This window comes from Condylura cristata, unplaced genomic scaffold (assembly GCF_000260355.1).
Source record: "Condylura cristata isolate star-nosed mole 26May11 unplaced genomic scaffold, ConCri1.0 scaffold00013, whole genome shotgun sequence".
Lineage (NCBI taxonomy): Eukaryota > Metazoa > Chordata > Mammalia > Eulipotyphla > Talpidae > Condylura > Condylura cristata.
Genome location: NW_004567114.1, coordinates 18,843,624 through 18,866,384, shown reverse-complemented (window position 1 = coordinate 18,866,384; position 22,761 = coordinate 18,843,624). Strand labels below are relative to the sequence as shown.

The following is a 22,761-nucleotide window of genomic DNA, read 5'->3' as shown; positions in this document are numbered from 1 at the left end:
GGGCGCCCAGGACGTCCCCCGCCCTCTTGGAGGGCGGCTCCTTGGCTCTCCCGGGCCAGTCTTGGCCCAGCGGAGGCTTTTTGATCTGGTCGCCTCCTCGCCTTCGGTCCCCGCTGCTGTCGCCGTCGCAGCCCCAAGCGAATTCCTCTGCGGGGGGGAAGTGGGGTGCTCTGCAGCCCCGCGGGGCCGCACTCGCCGCCCGGGGAACTGCGGGCGAGGGACGCGCTGCAGCCCCACGCGGACCCTTCCGATCTGGGGCAGATGTTTATCTCTACCTCGGGGCAGAGTGGCCAGGGGAGTAGGGCCTGCAGTCGCCTCCCCTCGCCTCAGGCGCTGCCTGCTGGAGGAGAAGATCCGAGGAAACACCTGCCTTCCTGCTCCCAGTCTCCTCTGAACGTTCTCAGAGCACTTCAAAAACCTGGAGAAAGTTGCGACTCAGACGTGAGGCTAAATTCCCAGAAGGACAACACGTTTGAGGGAGTGACCACTCCTGCTCAGCCTCTGGGTGTCCCCTACTCCCCGCTTAGACAGTGGCCCTGCCGGCTCCCCCACAAGACCCTGCAGGGATCCTCAGATGTAGGCACCGCCTTCCAAACAAAACACCTCTAGGCTTAGGATAAAGATCAAGAACTTTGGGAAGCAGGAACAATCTTAGCAGCCTGCATTCCCGCTGGTAGGGAATAGGAGTGCAGAGTCAGCAGACAGGCCGGGTGGGTCAGGTAGGCCCCGCAGAAGGCCTTGGGAAGAGGCTGGAGCATGGCCCAGAAACCCAGGCATCGGGTAAAACTTGGCTTCTGGGTTTAGTTAGGGGTTGTTCCTGGGAGATGGAACAGTTCTGAGAAACTCCTGACCCCAGAAGCACAACCCAGGCCCTGCGGTGTTTTGTTTGGGGTGTTACGGGGATCACAATCTCTTCGGCAGTCTGGACTCTGGGATTTGAATTCCAGATTCAACAATGTACCAAGTAACTGATATTATTGAACATTTTTTTTTTTAATTTTAAAAAGAATTTATCTAGGCCCTCCCTAGTGGCGCAGCAAGTTAAAGCACAGCACAAAGAAGCTTAAGCCCCTTCCTCATGAGTTCGATCCCTGTCTGCCCCGGAGGAGATCCACATGGCGTGGCAGACCTCTCCTGGCCTGCCCGCTGCTCCCCTCAGCAGTGTACTTCGTCGATCTGCCTGTTCTGCACCCCACTCTGTCTCTGGTGAATCCTCTCACCCTCTGCATCTCTGGCCTGTACCCCAATTCTGTACAAATAAATAAATAAATCTTTAAAAAAAAAAGAATTTATCTATGTATACAAGAACTGGGGTAGAGTGTAGGCCAGAGGCGTGAGGTGTATAAACAAGCACAGGGAGAAGAACAGATAGGTCTACTGAAATACCCTGCTGAGGGGAGCAGTGGGCAAGACAGGAGAGGTCTGCTGCACCATGTGGGCCAGCTCCCTGGCTGGGGATCGAACTCACGCTGCAGTGGCTGGAGAAAACTTAATAGTGCTGAGACTTTAAAATCTATGGCACCAGGGAGGCCCCTTGAACAAATTCTTCAACCTCTCTGTGCTTTTGTCAACTGTAGAAGTGTGTGTTTGGAGAGGAAGAAGAGACGATGTGAGGCATAAATAAGAAACGCGTTAAATTAGGTTTATGCGAGGATGACCTATGTGAAATCCCCATTTTTTTTGGACAAAGAATCAGAAATTGCAAGTTCTGCAGTACACAAACTAGTAAGGTGCTAGATTGGTAACACTCAGATGTCAGCCAGGAGAAACCTATTTGAGCACCTGCTATACCATATGGCTTTCATTAGACTAAATACAAATGGCCTCTTTGTTTTTTAGGATTTTTATGGGGGGGGGGAGGTGAATATATTCACATCTAAACTAATGCTGTATTTTTTTCATCAAACTTTTGCACCTTCCAGAAGATTAAATTTGGACTTTGAGGGGGATGAGTTCATTCATGTGTCCTGTGTCCAAGTCAGTCACCACCACTCTTCTCCACATTGCTGGGACGTTTGTTATAACCCGACCGCCCCCCTCCACTGTGTCCACTCTTATTTACACATCCCCTTCCAATGCCACTGCTTATCTTTTCTTCTTTAAATAAATTTCATTGGGATGTAACTTACTTCTACACAATAAACATGCCTAATTTATACAGCTCAATGTGTTTTGACAAATTTACCCGGGGTAGCCACCACAGGTACGAGAGAGAACCTTCCTGTGATCCAATTTCCTTTTGAGCATGGCAGGGGAAAGACTGTGGTTCTGTGCCAAGCAACACCTCACCTCTTTCTCAGTGGTCCAGTCTAGTCTTTGATTGCCTTTGAGCTGTTTTAATGATTGTGTAGGTTGTCAGTAACGTAATAGCAAAACAAAATAATTCTGTCTATAGAAATGCAAATTCTGCCCTGTTCTGTAGAGGTTGAACTGATTTTTCTCATCAAATGTGTAAGAAAAAAGTTTTATTTTTACTGGCATATTCATTTCTCTATTCCAGACTAAATATTTTTCAATCTCTTTATGTTTCCTATTGAACAATCTTAATTGCTCAATGCAATCTTTAATTGATGTTCATTTTTCCATTTGTTGGAGTCATGATTCTATAAAAAAACTTTATCAGATTATCCCTACCCTCCACCCTTTGCTCTTGGCAACCACTGATACTGTCTGTCACTGTAGGCTAGTCATGCCTTTCTAGCACTTCAAATCAATGGAATTGTTAGGGAGTGACAGAGGGGTACCCTGGGACCCCAAGCTTGCATGCTTTAAAGGGGCCAGGCCATCTACGTGCACAAAATATATTGGTGTGAAAGATCTTTAATAGAATTGATGTGCTTAAGAGAGAGAAGAAAGAATATTCCAAGTAAAACACCCAGTCCGCCTGTGGACATTTACCCAAATGTCTAGCCAAACAATGTTGGCTGGAAGGGAGGTGCCTGAGGCCCTAAACTTGCCAGAAGTCAAGGCACCTTTGGCAGAGAACCGTAGAAAAGGGGCAAATGGGGCCAGGTAAGACTAGGATGAAAAGAGCAAACTCAAAATACAAATTAAGATAAAGGCTGGCCTCCCCATGTCTCTCACTTGTGTCTCAGTCTTCTAAGTGTCTACATGTCTCTCCTCCCAGTCCCCAGTCCAAGTCCAAAGCCAAGAAGGAAGTGAGACTTTCCTCTTTTCTCCACCTCTCTCCCAGAGCCCATCTGCCTCCTGTGTTACACAGCTTCACCTGGCTATTCAGCACCCCATAGCAGGGGGCACGGCACCTCCCCTGACAGTCATGTTTATGCATTGCTTTATTTGGCTGCTTCAGCCTGTTTCAGGTTTGTCCATCTTGTAGGTACTGGTAACTTACCATCCAATGGACATGCTACATCCATCTATCCACTCACCAAGATGGCATGGGGGTCATTTCCAGCTTGGGGCTGTGAAGAAAGCAGCTGTGAACATGCACGTGCAAGTCCTATGTAGTAGACTTGTGTTCACATCTCTTGGTCAAATGCAATTGCTGCAAACTGTTCTCTCAAATGGCTGTTTCATTTTGCATTTCCACATTTTTGCTACTATTGGCACTGTATTTTTTTTCAGTGTAGCTTTTCTAGTGGTTGAATGGTAGACTTTGAATGTAGTTTGAAGGTGCATTTCCCTAAAGATCAACGCTGTTGAGTATTCCCCGTTATTACTGGCCATTCATTAACGTACCTCGTCTATGACGTGCTTGTGCAAATCTGCCTATTTTTTAATGGAATAACTTGCATACACTCTGGAAAGAAAACTTTGATGACACATGTTGTCACTTTAAGTTCAGTTTATTATTTTGAGCCATTCTTCGAGTGTCAAAAGAAATCATTGCCTCACCCAAAGTCACAGATTTTTCGTTTTCTTCTAGAAGTTTTATAGTTTTAACATTCGTATCTATGACTTGAGTGATTATTGTGTAAATGGGTTGAAGCACATTTCCCCTCAGATGTCCAGTTGTCTCACCATCAGTAGATAATACTTTCCTCATTGAATTAATTTGGCATTTTGTTAAAAGTCAATTTCCCATACAGCAGTGGGTGTATTTCTGGAGTCTCCTACTGACTTGTATGGCTATTCTAATTCCAAGTTTAGTCTTGATTGTTGCAGTTTTGTAGAGAGTTATGGAGTCAGGTAATTAAGTTCTTTTTTCAAGATTGTCTAGGTCTTACATTTCCATGTAAATTTTATTAGCTTGTCAATGTCTACAAAAGCATACGCGTGGTTATCTTTTCAGTAAACGTTTCACATTTCCACCAGCGCCCAAGATAAACTCTTAACAGCCCAGTGTAGCACCCGCTCCTTCCACCTGCTAGCCGAGTCTTACCTCACCATTCACTCTCCAGCTTGCTCATGAAGTTCATCACACCAACTTTCTTTCAGACCCTCCATTCCTTAAGCAACTCGTTCCCTTGATTACAGCTAACCCAGATACTGGTTGCAATCTTTTATCAAACTCTTTAGCATTTAGTGTGTGCATCACTTTGTGTGTATGTGTTTGTCTGTTTACTAGGAAGTAGAAACCCCTCTGACTTGTCTGTTCAGTGCCGTGCCTGGCATGGAAGCAGCAGTTGATATTTATTGGTTGAATGAACAAGGCAGATGTATCTTTCTAAATATTTTATTAGGGCAAAACAATATATTTATTTGCATGGGATGATTCTTAAGTCATTTTGAGTAGTTCTTCTGTTTGTAACATATACACTCAAAATGGATACATCTAACCACCACCCCAACCCCACTATTTATAGCTTTAGTCTTCCAACAAAATTAAAAAATAAATCATCATCTAGCAAAAAAAGGGAGATGGGGGTAAGGAGAAAGAGCGACATTTGAACACATTACTGAAATTTAAAAATGTTTATTTACATTTCCCCTTCTCTGTCAGAGTATACGAACATTACAGCAGTGGAGAGGGGTTGTCACAGCACCTCTTGCAAATTCCAGATTACAGGTAAATTGGTGAAAGGAAAATTATGGGCCAACAAAGCAAGCAGCTCAGCTCCCCCGTAAGCTATTTTTCTACTCATATTCTCTTTCCCCCTTCTCTAAATGTTAGCTACCTTGATACAGAGAGGGATCATCAAGACTACTGGCCCAAGTTCTGGGTGATTCCACCAGTATCATGTGAAGAACCATCAGGAATGTGTTTTATCATTCCCACATTGGTCTAACACAGAGGTTACAAGGCCTAATACTAAGTATGGAGACAAGTTACCACTCTACTCTAGCCAGTGATAAACCCCACACTCCTTCGAAGGCCCCGGCTAAATGACTAGGCTTTGCTCAAGGCTCCTTGTGCCTGGAAGGGTCACAGTCACACATGGCAACAAGGCAGGACAGTAGCATGTAATGGTGCTTGTTTTTGTCTTTCATTCATTCAACCTCCCCATAGTTGCTCTTAAAAGAACAGAACTGTGGGTATTACTTCAGTAAAAACACAGTAACTAGTTTTACGTCTTTGCATCCTTTAGGGCCAATTTATTATAACTCATCATGCCACAGAGAATCACAGTTTAAGGCCATTTGTCACATGTACTCTATAGTAAGCAAGTCCATGGCCACAGCCCTCCCACCGAGTCACTCAAGTGTCACTGGGCATGTGACCCCCTCAGAGTCCCTGTTAAGGCAGGACAAACATTTTGAATAAGGGCTCAAGTGAGCCCCTTTGGTTTCCTCCCCAGAGCTCAGCCCAGCAAAGTCACTGGAAACCAAAAGGGCACTGTGTTCCCTGTGCAACTACACACAGGGCGACTGGCTCATGCTGGCACCACCGCTGTGCATGAGAGGGGTGAACCAGACTTCCAAGCTGGCTCCTGGGATGTGCGCCCAGCTAGGAGCCAGGACATTACATTTCGTGTGGATAAAACTGAGAAGGGACACTCTTCTCCACGTGAAAAGAATTTTGATTAACTGGCTTAATGGACTGAGGTGCCTGCTGGGCACTGAACTTCCACATTAAGTGGGTAGCAGCATATTTATAGGTTTTGGGGCTGCATCTAAGCAAACAGCTGCTCAACAGCTAAGAAGAATCCTTTGACTTTCCTAACTTCCCTTCACCCTAATTTTACCTGTATGAAATACTCGACAGTTCTTGAACTCCAAGAAGGTAGACAGAAGAAAAATCGCTGTTCTCCCCTTTTCTCTAAACACACAGGCTAAAGCAAGAAGAGCTTAAAACCCACTTTGGCTTCCTAGACCACCAAGAAAGACACCCTGGGCATTAGGTCACAGTGATTCTTAATACAAGAGAACCAGGCGAAGGTAAACTGCATTTAACTTTCTCTAGGGGGTTCTGCCACATGCCTGCAAATTCCGACAAAACCAAAACTACCCAAATTCTTTTTCTTCATTGCTTATGGCATGAGTGGGGCCGCAGATCCTCATCAGTTTAGAAAGAGGGGCCGGAGACGGGGGCCAGGGAGGTAGTGCTGATATCATCAGTTTCCCCACCTTCTCAGAGAAGCCAGCAAATCTCTCTGCCTAAGCCATTCTTCCTCCTGGCTTTCAAACTGAAGAGTAATTATAATCTGGTATTCTGCCAAATCCTAGACTGCACTGGTCCAAAAAAACTTAGACAGAGGTTCCCCAAGTAGGGAAGAGAGAAGCCCGCCCACAGCACCAGCTCCTGCCATGTGGGGCCAAGAAGGAACAGACAGGGCATCGCCTGCTACCCTCCAAGCTCAGCACCATATAGAGCACTGAGAATCGCTGGAAGTGGAATTCCAGGAACTGACAAGTGGGAGGTACAGAAAGGCCAAATACTGGAGGGAGACAAATCTTGAAGGGATCGTTAATCCCCACCGCTGAGAGAATGTCAGATGAACATGCCAGCCTGCTCAGCGTGACTACACGGGCCTGTGGCTTGTTCCAATCGTCGGAAACCCACACTCACTCATGCAAGTCTGAGATGGTGATGAAAAGATCAAGGTACTGGTTTTCTCAAATGAGCATGTAGTTCTTTGGGGTTCTGGAGGCTAGGCTGTTAAAGGGAAGGCATTTTCCAAAGCAAAGCAGCAAGTTAAATAAGTGCTCCACAGACCTGACCCTTGAAATTCTCTCTCAGTATTTACTTGCTTTAGAATAAACACACCACATTCTAGGTTAGAGCTTTTAAAATAAAGGTAGGATGAGAAGCACTACTCCACTTGATCCATTCTTTCTGTATAATTTTTGTGTCCCCTAGTCACAAACTTCCTGGTTTCTGAGGTGATCTGCAGAAAGAGGTCTTACAAACTTAAGTAGACAAAGACAACGTTCAGCTAAAAGAGGGATGAGGAAGGGGGAAGGACTAGTCACGGCTCAGCTGGCCAGTGCTGGGCTCTACTTTGGTCTTGGCGGTCAGCTGACACCTGTGTGATCCTCTCAGATTCCTGAGTCAGGCTGCAGCAAACCATGTACTAAATAATACTTGCATGGCACAGATTTCTACATATCCCAATGACTGTATTTATATATACTTATATTCCCCCAAGTGCTTGGTTAAATAATGATTCTTGTGATATGACTGGACCCTAGATTTATATTACATTTTCAAGAAGAAACAGTCAGTGTGGATCATGTTTTATTCTTTAGATAAAGTCAAGGAGACCACCTGAGTTTATCTTTTCAAAATAAACTTGTAACTTAACTACACTTATGCTGAAATAACTTTGCACTAGCAAAGGCATTTATATGTTTTTTTCTTTTTTGGATGCCCATACCGACATTTTGTATTGCAGTGATTTCATGCAAGCCAACTAGAAAGACTAATGGATAAGTTCACTGCTTTAAGTCTGTGACTTTTAGAAACCACAAAATATTAAAATAGCAACTGTAGTGCAAAAGCAAATGGAATTCTATGATGAGGAACTAGAAATGCGGGAAGGTTAGCAATGTATTTTATTGTACTTAGTTATCACAATCTCTTCTTTATTTCTGTACCTGCTAAACATAGTCCCTACATCTCTACTTGGTTCTTCTGGTCATCTTTCTATTGTTTAAAAAAGTAAAACGAAACCTTGGAATATTTCAAGGGTTTAAAGCTCTCAGATGCTGAGAGTGACCAAAGATACCTTATACTCAAGACATGAAAAGAAAACTTCCCAACAGCAGCAACACTTACATCCTCCAATCCACACATCTGTGCAACATACCACAGCTCATAACAGATACCCAGAAGAATTTGCACTGAGAATCTTTACCAAGAGGCGTGGTCTCAAAAACAGACTACTTTCCAAAACTGCTTTCAGTTTCCAATCCGTGCCCCATAATACTTAAAGGTTGCTAAAAGACAAACTGATCTTGGGTATAAGAGAGTTAAAAGCTCTATTAACTGAAGCTTTGGTCAGCAGAAAAGAAGTAAGAACATTTAACATGGTAAATTTCAGATTGGCTCTTTGGTCAAGCAGAGCAAATCTCTCTGAAAGAGGTTCCCTTTCTCGGCATGAAAACTGTCAAACAGATAATCCCAGTTTAGCAAAAAGATGTGTTTAGATATTACAGAGAGGAAGAAAAATAGTAATGGAAAACAAAGAGACCCTATGTCCCAGATACAAGCATAGAAAAAGCATAGTCTTATTAGAATATTAAGAATAAAAGAGAATGTTGTTAACAGTCAAAGAGTAATATTTAAATGGGTCCGTTTAAAAAAAATCACTTCTAACCTTAAATAGGAACATGAGAAATTATTTCTGAGCAGAGGATTTATCTTTTTTTTCCTTTATCAATTTACATTCTAATCTAGACCCAGACCCAGGCAGAAGCTGTCTATTTTAAAGAGTAGAAAGCCGTGAAGAAACCTCTGTGGTAATCTTCTGGCAGGTGTGCCCATCACTCTCCTAAGCAATTCTGGACACAGTGAGGTGGGAGAGGAAGCTTCACCACAGGGTGAGCAGGGTGGGATGTGCGTGCTTTAAAAACAATGAGTGTTAGGTTACAGTGTGGGAAGAACCCAGAAACTGGATGTACTCTCAAATGGCCACCATTACAGAAAATATTTGATGTGAAGGGAGAAGGCAGGTAGAACAAGACCAAGCCCTGGAGGCTCCAGCCAGGGGGGCGTTAGAGCACATTAGTCTTAACTGTTGTTCTTAAAAGTCTACACCAAAGACAAAGGGAGGACAGCGACTGGTTGACCACTAGGATTCCAAAGTTGGCGACCTCTGAGACCTGGCCTGGAAGTAAGTGGAAGGCACTTGCTCCAGAGGGAGGAGGCCAGGTGAGCCTCAAGGCTGCAGTGATGGGCTGGGAGGACCAAGGCCTGTGTGGTTAGCCAGAGACAGGATAGCGTCAGTGTGACTGCACAAGTAGAATAGTTATAAAAGAAAACATTTTTTTTTAATGGACAAAAAAGCAAAGTGAGTCTACCTCTTTTTGGTAAAGGTGAAATGTAGCAAAGGAAGGACATGAAGTAATTTTTTCACTATTTACAAAATGCCATTTAGAGAGGAGGTGGCCACCATCAGCAGCTGAGGAAATGTCTTTCATGTGAGACGGCCACGAAGTGTGGTCCCCGGAACAGCTCAGAAAGGCCACACACTGTCCTAGGTGGGGGAGAGTTCCTCTAAGGGAGCACCAAAAAGGCTCAGTCTTCTGTTTCTTCATATGTAGTCTCGTCAAAGGGTCTGTCCAGGAGAGGCACCAACCGATGCCGGGAATACTTCAGCTGCAACAGGTCCCCAACTTCATCTATCTCTTTTAAAGCCTAAAAAAACCAGACAGAACAAAGCTTAGTCAGAGCCATTAGGAGGCAGGCATGCCTGGCACTTTTTCTGCAAGCAGTCATGACAGGGTTCTCCTCTGCAGGGCCATTCAGGCCTTATGCTGACTGGGGTCAGACTGCAGGGCAGCGTGGAAAAGAGCTGCCTGTTGAGCTGCCCAGGACAGAGGGCTATGAATAGTAGGTATGCAGGACAAAGGGTGTAATTTACCAAATGCCTGATGGAAAAATGTACGTGTATCTACAATTTGTCATTCTTCCTTTTACTGTAATTAAATATTTGCTCTTTTCTATAACCACACTGCCAGAAAATCGATGCGGTGACTTGCCTTGAGCATCTTTCTAAATGTAGGATGAAAGTGGAAGCTACTGGAGGAATAGCTGTGGGCAAAGAAGATAGTAGCTGTGGGCAAAGCAGCAAGGACAGGATGGAAACGGTATTTGAACTAGGGTCTGATTTTATACTCCAAAATCATCCAAAGACAGAGGATTTTATTTTTCTCCATAATTTTCTTAAAAAAAAATATTTTATTTATTTATGCGTACAAGAACTAGAGTGTAGGCCAGAGGTATGGGATAGGGCTGAGAGGATTCCCCAGAGACAGAGTGGGGAGCAGAATAGGTGGCTCTACTGAAATACACTGCTGAGGGGAGCAGCAGGCTAGACAGGAGAAGTCTGCTATGCCATGGGGGTCACTCCCTGGGTAGGGAGCTAACTCACAGAGCAGTGGCTGGTAATAGCTTCATAGCACTGAGACTTTAACCCCTATGCCACCAGGGGGACCCTAAACTTTCTTGATTGTCTGGGGATTTATCAGGAAGCTGGCTTCGAAGGAAGTTCCCTGCTTTGCTCTGGAAGAATAAATTGAGAGGTCCAGATAGGACCTCAGAGGATCTTGTCATGTGTGTGTACTGTCAATAACTAGGGAGCAAGCTGACAGAGAATGACAAAGGTATGTGGGAGACGCGGCCATCACACATTAAAAAAATGTTTATCATCACTTATTGCCAGGGAAATGCAAATCAAAGTCACGAGACAGCAAAGACATGTGGGAGGACGGCCCAGATCAAAAGGGTCCAAAACAAGTGCTGGGAGTGTCGAGGAGCCAAAGGAGACCCTTACACCGCTGCCGGGAGAGCCGGCCGGTCAGCGTCTCTGCAGTGCTGTGTGGATGGTTCTACAAAGACGAAACGTCTATGAGCCATTCGACTCAGTGACTTCCTGCCTAGCTATCTACCCAAAAAATACAAAAACACCAATTTGAAGGGAAACCTGTATTCCTATGTTCACTGCAGCACTATTTACAACAGCTGAACTTCAGAAATGACCTAAATGCCCAATGTAGATGAGATCAAGAAGATTAACTACTACTCAGCTATCAACACACCAAAACCAAAATTCTGCCGTTTGTAACAACATGTATAAAACAGGAGGGGGTTAGGCAGAGAGAAATACTGGATGGTGTCCCTTATAGATAGAATACAAAGGAATCAAGCAAAGGGATGGAGATAAAGCCAAATTAGCAACAAATCTTATACAGCTGACAAACACAGGTCTTCATGGTGGCCGGGGGGTTAAGTCTCAGAGACATCACTGCTATGGCCTGAGTTTGATCCCTGGCCAGGGATGTGACCCCCATGGCACAGCAGACCTCTCCTGTCTCACCCGCCGCTCCCCTCAGCAGTGTATTTCAGTGGATCTGCCTGTTCTGCTCCCCACTCTGTCTCTGGGAATGCTCTCACCCCCCCCCCCGGGCATCTCTGGCCCACACCCCAGTTCTCTGATGCATAAATAAGTAAATAAATCTTAAAAAAAAAGAAAGAAAACCGACTAAAACTGAGACAAAGAGAAGGAAGGAGAAAAAGCAGGGGTGAGAACAGAGGCTAAAGCACAATGGACTGTGGGGCTGTGGGGTGGTAACAACACCTGAAGTGGGAGAGCCTACACTTCCAACCTGCGAATATTGAAAATGTTACTGCAATTAAACTAACAAAAAAACGTTTTTTTGTGAAAGCTGCTTGGTGATTTTTCAAAGAAAATATGTTTCTTATAAAAGTGTTCAAATGCTGAGTCTGAGGCAAGTCGTGAAATAACGAGTCTCCCCTCCATTGTTGAACTTGCACTACCTGCTGGACGTGTAATCTTTGAATAGTTTTGTCTTTGTATTTTAAAATAAAGTCACTGGATACATAAAAACATACAGGAAAGTACATGAACCAGTCAGTTGAGAGTTAATGTTCCCAAAAAGCAGCAGTGAGAGCCAAAGTAAAAATAATCCCAAAACAGAGGATATGTGGTCAGAAATTTTAAGAAAAAAATGTAAGGAACTCTAAGCCCCAGATACCACTCAAAGAGAGATCCATGGAACAGAACAAAGATTCTGGAATCCCAATAAAAGCACTGAGTACAGGTTACGGATGCAGTTTTCCACATAGCAGTTCTCCAGCCTGCACCTCACTCCCTAAACACCTGCGGACGCTACCTGGGCCTAACCCCAAACCCTCCCGGACAACGGCCCCACTGGTGCCACAGCTGGGTCAGACTACTGGCCAGTGAGGCTCGAGGGAAACCTGAGGCCTGAGTGTGACTCCACTCATATCCCACACTCATTCTAGGGTCACAGTGCCAAGTTAAAGTATTTTCCAGTTCAGAAAAGGGAGCCAGTTAATTATTATTGAGATATACTTATCTCATTTATCTGTTAAATTCATTCTTAAATCTAACTTTTAAAGCTGGTATTTGCAGAGTAAAAAATTCATCAATAAATAACATTTCAGGGGGGGAAGGGGAAGGGGTAGGGAAAGAAAAATAACATTTCCTTATGTATTGTAGTAAGAGAAAAATACCCTTCACTTCAAATGTGAGATATATAAAAAGCAAACAGGAGTTGGACATCAATATGCTATCAGAATAGTGGTACTTTTGAGAAGGCATTTAACTGAAAGCTCCATATGGAAGCAATTTCAGATTGAATTTCAGCTGGGAGGCCCTATTAACCATTTATCCTTGACCTCTGATATAGTATTAATTTAAAACAACACACAACTTACTAAGATCACAAAGTAAAGGACATTTATGAATTCTGACTTCAGAAGAACTTAATGTTTTCATCAATGTAAAAAAGAAAATGAACAGAGACAGAAAAAACCCACAGTAGCCTAGGGGGATCTAGATTATAAGATTTCCTCTGATCTCACCAAACATTTCAGATGAGTAAGTTTTTCTTACACAGAAGATAAAATTGTGACTAGAAACTGCTAGCTATTATTCAGGGTTACCTGGTGGTTAAAATGGGAATAAAGAGCCATCACAAATGTCACCACTTGTTACTAGCCTACATTAAGCAGGTGCATCGCAAGTATGGAACATTCTTAAGAAGAAAACATGTTAACTGGAGGGGTCAGAAGGTTCTTGAATAAAGGAATATCTGAGGACAGCTGTATCCTGATTCTTACAGCTTACGGAGATACAATTCACATGCCACAATATTCACCTTTTAAAAGTGTACAAATCAGCGTTTCTTAGTATATTCAGTTTTTTGACTGAATTCATTAGTATCTAATTCTAAAGCAGTATCACCTTAAAAAAGAAGCCTTGTTTTCACATCAATCAATCCTCATCCCTACCTCCCCCCAGTCCTCTATAATCACCTATCTAATTTCTGACCTTATGGATCTTCTTATTCTAGATATTTCACTTAAATGTAGACTTCTATGCTTGGCAATATTTTTTTAAAAGATTATATTTATTTATGCATATAAGAACTGGGTGTAGGTAGAGGGGTAGGGTGTGGGTGTATGGGTGTGTAGGAGAGAGAGAAAAGCAGAACAGGTGGATCTACTGAAATACACTGCTGAGGGGAGCAGCAGGTGAGACAGAAGACGTCTGCTGCTCCATGTGGGTCAGCACCCTGGCTGGGGATCCAACTCATGGCACAATGGCTGGCGCTAGCTTGATAGCCTGGACATTTAATTCGCATGCCACCTGGGAGGGCCTTAGTGTAATATTTTAATCTGTGTTGTGAAGGGTCAGCTTTCTCCTTTTGCATGTGGCTATCTACTTGTCCAGTACCATTTACTTTTCCCATTGACTAGTTTTGGCCCCCTTGCTGAAAATCAGTGTGGTCATAGATGCTTGGATTTATTTGTGAACTGTCAATTCTATTCCCTTGGTCTATATACTTACCCTAATGGTAGTAATAAACTCTTTTTAACTACTACAGGCTTGTATTTAATTTTGAAGTGGGGAACTCAGAATCCTCCAGCTTTGATTTTCTTTGCATTACTGTTTTGTTTCATATGAAAAGTTCCATATGAATTTCAGGTTCAGCTTTTCCCATTTTTCTACAAAAAGGCCGCTGGAATGTAGTCAGGGATTACCTTGGATTTACAAGTATCCGTACTGTCTTCATAACTACATTAATTCTTCTAATTTGTGAACATATGATACCTTTCCATTTATTTAAATATTTTTTTCAGCCACACTTTAGAATTTTTAATATGCAAATCTTTTATGTCCTTTCTTAAAGTCATCCCTAGATATTGTCTTCTGGATACTATCACAAATGAAATTTTCTAAATTTCCTTTTCAACTGTTTATTGTTGTTGTACAAAAACACTAATTTTTATGTAATGATCTTTCATTCCTCAATGCTGCTAAATGTCTTTATTAGCTCCAGTAGGTTTTTCTGGGTCGACTTCATGGCATTTTCTACACATAAAATCATGTCACACAGGCCCTCCTTGGAGGCACAGCAGGTTAAAGCACAGCACTAAGAAGCTAAAGCCACTTCAACATGAGTTCAATCCCCAGCCCTGGAGGTGATCCACATGGCGCGGCAGACCTCTCCTGACCCCTCTCGCTGCTCCCCTTAGCAGTGTCTCATCAGTTAGCCTGTTCTTCTCCCCACTCTGTCTCTGGTGAAGCCTCTCACCACCCCTGAACCTCTGGCCTGTACCCCAGTTCTATACGCATAAGTAAACCTAAAAAAAAAAGTCACATGGACCATTATTAAGTGCAAATCAGTTTATACCTCAAAATATTCACATTCAGTTGCACAAAACATTACAAGATAAAATGACTTCAATCAACCTCTGGTTTCAAAAAATATACTCAATGTTTTAAAAAAAAAAGTAAATGGAAAACATAGTCAAAAATTTCCTCAAGTACATTCTCTGAAAAGGATTATAATTCTTAATTGGCAAGCCTACTGTTGACAACTGAAATCTGCTTAGGTCTCCTACTTGTATTTAAATTCTTTCACGGACATATGCAGTGCTCAGTAAGTAACAAATCTGTTATTAGGAAACAGTGATTATAGTCACTGCTTGTAATGATAAACATTTTTTAATGATAAACATTTTTAAAGCCATGTCCAGACTCCTAAACATCCAAATAGAGTACAAAGGTGGAAAAGCTGAGTTTACTGGATTAAATAAAAATCGACGAAGAAATTTACCAGTAAGACAGGTGAGAAATGGGAAAAACTGAATTAAAAAAATTGATACAATCAAAATAAAGATATAGTAACAATACATTAAATCGAATTTCATAGTGTTAGAATGTGATTAAGAATATATTTATACTTGTTTACATTTTGTTATGTACAGAGAAGAAAAAAATCATTTCTGCTATTCAGAAATAGAAAATGTCAATTAAATTAATATAATAAACTTTTATAATATTCTTAAAACTGAAGTTCTCCAATATATTAATGAATAATTCCTACAATTGATTTGATGCAATGTCATGTTTCACAGCCTAGAAAGTCTGAAATTTTAGTTGTGAAATAATAGCATACTGAGAGACAATCAAGAGATGAAACTAGATTGAAAGACTACAAATAATTAAATTCAGTGATAATTATGAACACCTACTATGTGTCTGACACTTATGTGTGGTAGGCAACAGACACAGTCCTCAGGCTCAAGACTGATCTAACTGAGAAGGTTACCATTAAGTACAGTTACAGTTTACAGAGGGCATCTTAAGGCTCCAAGGACACATCTAGTAAGAAGGTTTGAGCCCCTTAAGCAAGTTTCTTTTAAGTAGAAATGTGGTAAATAAGTCAAACTGAGGAAAGTGAAGGTTCAAGAAGAGAAAATCCTAGAGACAGACAACATACAAGAGAGCTCAGAGTAGAAAAAGAATTGTGTAGTTGCATACTGAGGAGAGGGTAACAACAAGATAAAGCTGGAAAATCCCACAAAGCCCTACCACACATGGTCTGGTGGGAGAGGCTGACAGGCAATTTGTTTGTAAATAGGAATATTTTAAGCATCACTGTGTAACCCTCTTCTTTGTCCATAAATACATCAGATACTCAAAGAACATGAGGATCAGGAGATGATTAATTTCACCTGGTACATAGGTGACCTTCAGTATAGGATATATTTACACCAGAGTAAAGGGTATTTACTTACAGTATCGAGTATTTCTTTGGTGTGTGCTGCAGACAGACAAAACCTGGCTCTGGACTCGATAATCGGAGTAGCAGGAAATCCTACCACAACCACACCAACATTCCGCTTCAACATCTCCCGCCCAAAGGCGCTACAAAGGAAGACAAATCCAAGTAGTAACACAGCACACAGTACAAAGGTCTTGTAGTCCTGAATGATCAAAACTCTTGGGTATACACAGTCATTGGAAACCTCTTTTAGGAATTTCCCCTAACTTCTTTTAAAATTTCCCCTGACTTCTTTTATTTAACCCTAAGCTGGTCTTCTCCCAAATGGTTTTCTTCACAGAGGTGATAGAAGAGAATTGGCAGAGACCAACTTTTAACATGGCATGCCTACAGTAACTCGCAGTTACTTAAAGAATGTTCCTAACAAGTAACGGTGATTGAGAGGGCTTCAAAACAAACTGGGTTTAAAACATGGGCCTCGAAATGTTAGGCTTGATGATTTAGAACAGTCTCAAGGACCTCCTGATATGGGCATCTTTCTGCTGACAGAATTGGCTGACTAGCACTAGCCATCCAGACCAGATGTTTCTTTGATCATTTGGGTGTCACACTGTTTTTGGAATTCAGGGTTTCCTTTGGTGTTTGAGAAGCCAGCTCACTCTCTGGCTTCACCTGACTACTCAGACTATACAATTCTTGTTTAACACTCTACCCAAAGCCAAACAGGTGCCATGTAACCTTACGCCACATTTGCACTGTGTTTAGACAAAGCAATTGCAACTTTCATTTAATTTTGTCTCTTACTAAATTATGTGGTTGTATTTTTCCTCTTGTTCACATGTCCTATTCCTTTTTGACTTTCCCCTATACACAAAAGCTGTGTACAGCATTTGTTTGAGAATAAAAAAACCTGGCACACTTAGTTACATTTGCACCATGTAACTAATGACTAATCACAACACATGACTAATTACATCAGTGCCAGCCGTCCCCTATTTGAGTACCAGTACACTGTCACCAGTGTCCTTCCTTTGCCAGAGGACGAGCCCATTGTCCTTTACCATCAGCTCTCAAACCGAAGTTCTTTATCCCAATTCTTTTGCACTCCCTCTAAATCTCACTTAGTTAAAATGTGTGGTCAATTTCACCTGTGTAGAATAGATATAGCCCTTTAAAGAATGGATTCTACATTGAGTCCTCCAAATCTAATAATTCTTCAGATTTATTTATGATAACTGCAATTAAAGCAAAACAAGAAAAATCTTGCACCTCTGCTTTATTAATTTCCCAATCCCCACTGCCATGTAACATCCTGTTGAAATCTGAGTTGTTCTTTTTTTTTTTTTTTTTTGTTTGGAAAGAGATTTTTTTTTTTATTAAAAAGTTTATTTTTACATCATTTTTCACATTTTTTTTTTTCATCTCAATTGTAATCCCCATGGGTTTCCCATCACCAAATCACCCCTGTGCCACCACCATAGTCCCGTGCATTTCCCTCCCTTCTGAGTTGTTCTTTTTTCCCTCAGTAAGTACCTTTCTCCCATTTTCCTCCCATTATTTTTGGATTCACCATACTTCCACCATATTCCCTGACTTAAAATTTTCTCTCCTAAACTCTTCACTTGAAGAAACCCGAGTCCCGAGGACTCAGTGGTGGGCACTGATGATTGAAAGACGAGTAAAAAACATCTGCTCTCTTAATAAATTCAGTATAACCCGGTCAGAAGTTAGCAATCTAAAAAGATGTCTTTCCTTCCTCTCCCAAACCTTTAGCAAGCACAGAACTCCCTTACTTTACAACTCTGTTGCAATTCCGCATATAGTTATTTTGTAAATAATTGTATTCCACTCCATTCTCTTGCACAAGCACAAGCTAAAGAAGGTTGTAATGTGCACATCTGGTTAATATGCAACAACAGGCCTAACCTCATGGCAATCTTTTCAAAAACAAGTATGCTAAAGCACAGTTTACTATAGAAAGGGAAAGAAAAGTAAAGACTGTTTGCATACACACAAGTGGGCAGAAGGAGCTGCTCAGCCACTCCTTCCCTTGGGCACTGCACTTCAGCCCGCGTTGGCATAGCATGCTGCTTCCGTGTTACAGCTGCACAGAAGCTCTACTCCAGTGGCTAGCCCTGTCAGTTCCTTCCGGTCTTTACCTGTCTGTCATCTTCCCTGCCCAGTGAGGCATAATACCCTGCCACCACATATCATACTGTAACTTTGCCTGCCTGTGCAGCTTCCCCAACCTCCCTATCTTGGTCTATTTTTCCTCCTAGCATTTAACATCTTCTAACATATTACAAAATCGGACTCGTGGCCAACTAGAATATAAGTGCCAATGGACAGGGCTTTTGCACTAACCTATAAATGAAGCTGGAAGAGTACATTAAGCTCAAATGTTTGTTTAATGGCACCAACAACTAATTTATAAAGAGGAAGCCACTATTTAAGTGGAATCCACTATTGATTCATATCTAACAAATGAAGGTTAACAAAATGGGCCAAGACAATTTTTCATTACAAAATACATATAGTCTAGTCTCATATAACAGAAACCTTAAGTCTAATGAGAGACTGCTCTATAATAGACAACAAAATTTACCCAATTTTGGCTGGCATGTAGAGCATCAAAGGCACCACTGGAGAATCTTCATTTCCATAAATGATGAAGCCCATCTCTTTCAGACGTCTCCTGAAATACCTGGTGTTTTCTGCTAACTGTTGCACACACTCTTTGCCTGGAACGTGAGATGGGAAAACAAAATAATACTAAGAAAAATGTGTAAAGAAGACAGTACTCTCCTTATCTCCAATCTGTTTAGTCAGTGCTATCTATTTTTTTCAACACAGTAAACAGCATAGAGTATAACAACTATACCTTGCTGTGCATTCTGCCGAATTTTATATTAACACACAAAATAAAGTTTAATGACTAAAATTTCTATGGTACATCAGCAGCCTCACTTTCCTCGCCACCCTCTCACATAATGCCCCCCACCTTTGGCACCAGGATGGAGGTTTATCATCACTTTCATCTCACAGGCTAAGAGACTCTCACAAAATGCAGTAAGTACACAAGAGTCTATAGTCACAGTTAAGTGGCACAGTGACTAGTCTGGAGACTAGAATCTAGTTCCTTTGATTGCAACATTCACTCCAAGTAACTATGCTATAAATAATACCACAAAGACCAGAGGCGTAACCATTTAGAACCTCAAATTTACCTCATAGGCATTTTATTTTATATTACAACTTTCACAACATTCCTATCAGACAGCAGTAGTATAGCCATAATAATGTAAAACCTTACTTCTTTTTTTTAAAGATTTATCCATTCATGCATACAAAAACTGGGGTGTAGGTTAGAAGGGTGTGTGTGTGAGAGAGATGATCCACCAGAGATAGAGTAGAGAGCAGAACAGGAAGATCTACTGAAATACACTGCTGAGGGGAGCAGCCGGCAGGTCAGGAGGTCTGTTGCACCATGTGGGTCAGCTCCGTGTCGGGGGTTCAAACCTGAGCTGCAATGGCTAGAGACAGCTTCATAGTGCTGAGACTTAACCCCCTATGCCACCAGGGAGTCCTTAAAACTTTATTTTTAATCTTGCTTTGTTCACCTTCCCTAAAACCCAAGTGGACTAAAACATTTCTCTAATTGCTAATTTACAAAATATTTGGGAGGTTTTAATTTTACGGCAGGTCAATCTACAAAAAGATATCCCAACAGTTGCTCTTGTACTGGAATAAACCATGTATTCTAAAGATCACATTGCAACGGTCTAAGAACTATTTTATGGTCTTTGCAAGCTATGAATGCTCACAATTAAGAAAAGATTGTAGTCATTTTCTTACATAAATTATAAAGTCAGCAAATTCGTATTAAAGAACAATAAACATTACACAGTTCAAACAATAAAGGAATTAGAGATATGGATGGTTCACAACATCCTTAGGTTAGAATACAACATGTCCATCACTGATGTGAAGTTACTCTAGGTCAGTTTGCCACACATAACCCCAAATTAATACTTTCTGTAAATAATTTCAAACTAACCAGTGAATAACACTCAAGTTCAAATTAGTTTAATTAGTATGAGCTCTAGAAATAATAAAAAGGACACAAAACTGTGCTACATTTAGGGTGGCTGAGAACAGATGGCCACGTGTCTAGTTTTTTCCTAGAACCAATACAGGCTCACTCTACATTAAGGAGAAAGGACCCAGACCAAGTACCAATAACCAGATTTACTTTCTTGCTGTAATCAGCACAAACTGGATAAAGTATATAAGACAGTAGTTTTTGGGCCCTGGAGCTCAAGCAGTGTTGCACTGCGCTGATGGGGAAAAGAGGGACAAGGGTGCCTGGGTGGCCTGCAGGGGTGCCTGTGTACCTGCAAGAGTACTCTAGGGAAGACCCTGGTTGGCATTCTGGGAAGGAAAAGCTACTAAATTTTATCAGTTGAGGACACCAGAAATTGAGTTGGAAGGCAAATGTGGCTAGAATTAGCTGAGCAGTATTCAAGGAGGAGCGCGGTACAAAGAGACAGCTTCGGAGACCTGCAGAGGGTTCCCCTGAACCCAAAGCAGACTGCTGGTCTGCACACATGAGGAGAAATTGTCAAGGGGGAGATCAACCAGAAAGCAGAACGATTAACCAAAATTCCCAATGCTTAAAATATGGAGAGTAGTTTGTACCTATACCCAACAAAGTGGAAAGACAGCAGAAGGTATCACAATACCAGCAGAGAACTAATTCGGCCCTAGACTAAAAGGTGCTCTGGATCCACCCCAAAAAGTTTAAAAGAAGTCCCAAAATTACCTAACTAATTGCAAAAACAAAGTCCAATATTACCTAAAGGAATACAACAAAATTGTGCACAATTATGAAAAAATCTGACATACAATAAAAACATTCTAGGCATTTAAAGTAGGAAATATGATTGCCTTCAGGTGAAAAGGCGAACAGAAAGGGGCCAGAAATAAGCATGTTTAGCACACAGGGGTGTTAAATGCATTGTAAGTATGCTCCATCCCTTCGGAGGGAAGAGGGCACACGATGAAGGACTCCAATGGAAATGTACAAAGATGAATGTTGTTAGACCTGCTGACAAGATCCACTTCTGCAGTCCATGAATCAAGAAGTAATTTCAACTTTCAAGTCCTATTATTTCAGAAATACATTTTAAGGCTACAACTGTTACAGGACAGTGGTTCCTCTGACGGATGTGGGTAAAATCAATGGAAAACCTGGAAAGGATTCATCATTTAGATGCCACTAAGACCATTCATGATTCAAGAGAGGTTAAAATATCAACAACAGGAGTTTGAAATAGATTTATTCCAATATTTGTGGATAATTCTAAGGGGTCCAAGATTTCAGTGGAGGAAGCAACCACTGTTGTAGAGAACTAGAAGTGGACCTTGAAGATGAGCTGAACGGCTCTAATCTCATGACAGAACTTTAATGGATAAGGGGTTAGCTCTTATGGATGAGTAAAGACAGTAGTTTCTTGGGGTGGCATCTACTCCACCTCAAGTTTAGCTGCAGCGTGGAAACAAAGGACTTGGAATACTGCAGCAACTTTTAATTCTTGCCAAGCAGACACACTTAGCAACTTAACTGTTCATGTATTACTGAGCGTAAGAATTGAGATTTTAACCTTCATTTCGGCAACTATAAGGTTCACATTAAGAGAGTTCTTTCCTAAATATACATCTAATCATCCCAGTCACACCCTAATAAGGAAGGATCACAACAATTACCTACTAATCGTTTCATTTGCTCTAGTTGCTGGAGACGGATGTGGTAATGTAACAGGGGAGTCCCCAGTAAAAGGGGAGGTTCCTGGTTCCTTGTCCCACACAAAAGGAGGGTATTGCTGAGCAGGGAAGAGAAGAATCTGGAGAGGAGACTGAAGAGGAAGGAAGGAGGACAGGGAGCCAGGAGGAGCCCTGAGGGAGGCACATGGAGCAGAGAGACTGTGAAGAAGCGGCTCTTGTTTCTTGGCCCTGGGATGGTTGAAACAGATGTGGGTGAAACAGATATGGGTGAGACAGATGTGGATGAGACACCCGTGGGGAGACTGAGTATGGTAGTGTTTATCTTGATTTTGATTTTGCTCTGGCCATTTCTGACCCTTTCCTATGGGTCCGACCAGAAAGTGCTTTACACTTGTGTCTAGCATTCAGGTCTTGCTTTGGGCCAATCCCTTTTGGGTGGACTTTTACCCACATGAGGATGGGTAACTTCAGGTGTTTGATTTACTATATTCTTTGTCTCTTCTATATTGCACATTAATTGTACTAAAGTGCCTTTCCATTAAAGGTCTTATATGTCTTGTCTTGATGCAGTGGATGGCAGAACCTATTTAGAGTGGGCAGGTTTGGTGGGGTTAGCCATGACCCTCTCCCTACTTACATTTCACATAAAAAGAAATAAGCATATGGATATTAATTTACTTCCTCCAAGACATTTCATTTAGTAGGAAGCAGATGAAAATTTTTTGGATTCCAGTCGTATGCTTTTTCTTCTATACCATACCAACAAATAATGTATTTTTCAAATTTTGAAGGATTTAACTGTTTGGTAATAAAATAGATTTTTTTTTTAAATTTCTGGTATTTTTTTTTTTT

At 41.7% G+C, this 22,761-nt stretch overlaps 1 protein-coding gene across 1 annotated transcript in view; it reads right to left on the bottom strand.

Annotated features, from left to right (window-relative positions):
- Nucleotides 1-4,860: 4,860 nt before the first annotated feature.
- Nucleotides 4,861-22,761, bottom strand: part of SPTLC2 (serine palmitoyltransferase, long chain base subunit 2) — a 95,526-nt gene continuing 77,625 nt past the window's right edge. The window contains exons 10-12 of the mRNA XM_012724636.1: nucleotides 18,731-18,866; nucleotides 16,139-16,268; nucleotides 4,861-9,700 (exon numbers count right to left, since the gene is read on the bottom strand). Of these exons, the coding sequence (XP_012580090.1) occupies nucleotides 9,581-9,700; nucleotides 16,139-16,268; nucleotides 18,731-18,866 (386 nt within the window). The 3' untranslated portion in view covers nucleotides 4,861-9,580. The remainder of the gene's footprint in view (nucleotides 9,701-16,138; nucleotides 16,269-18,730; nucleotides 18,867-22,761) is intronic.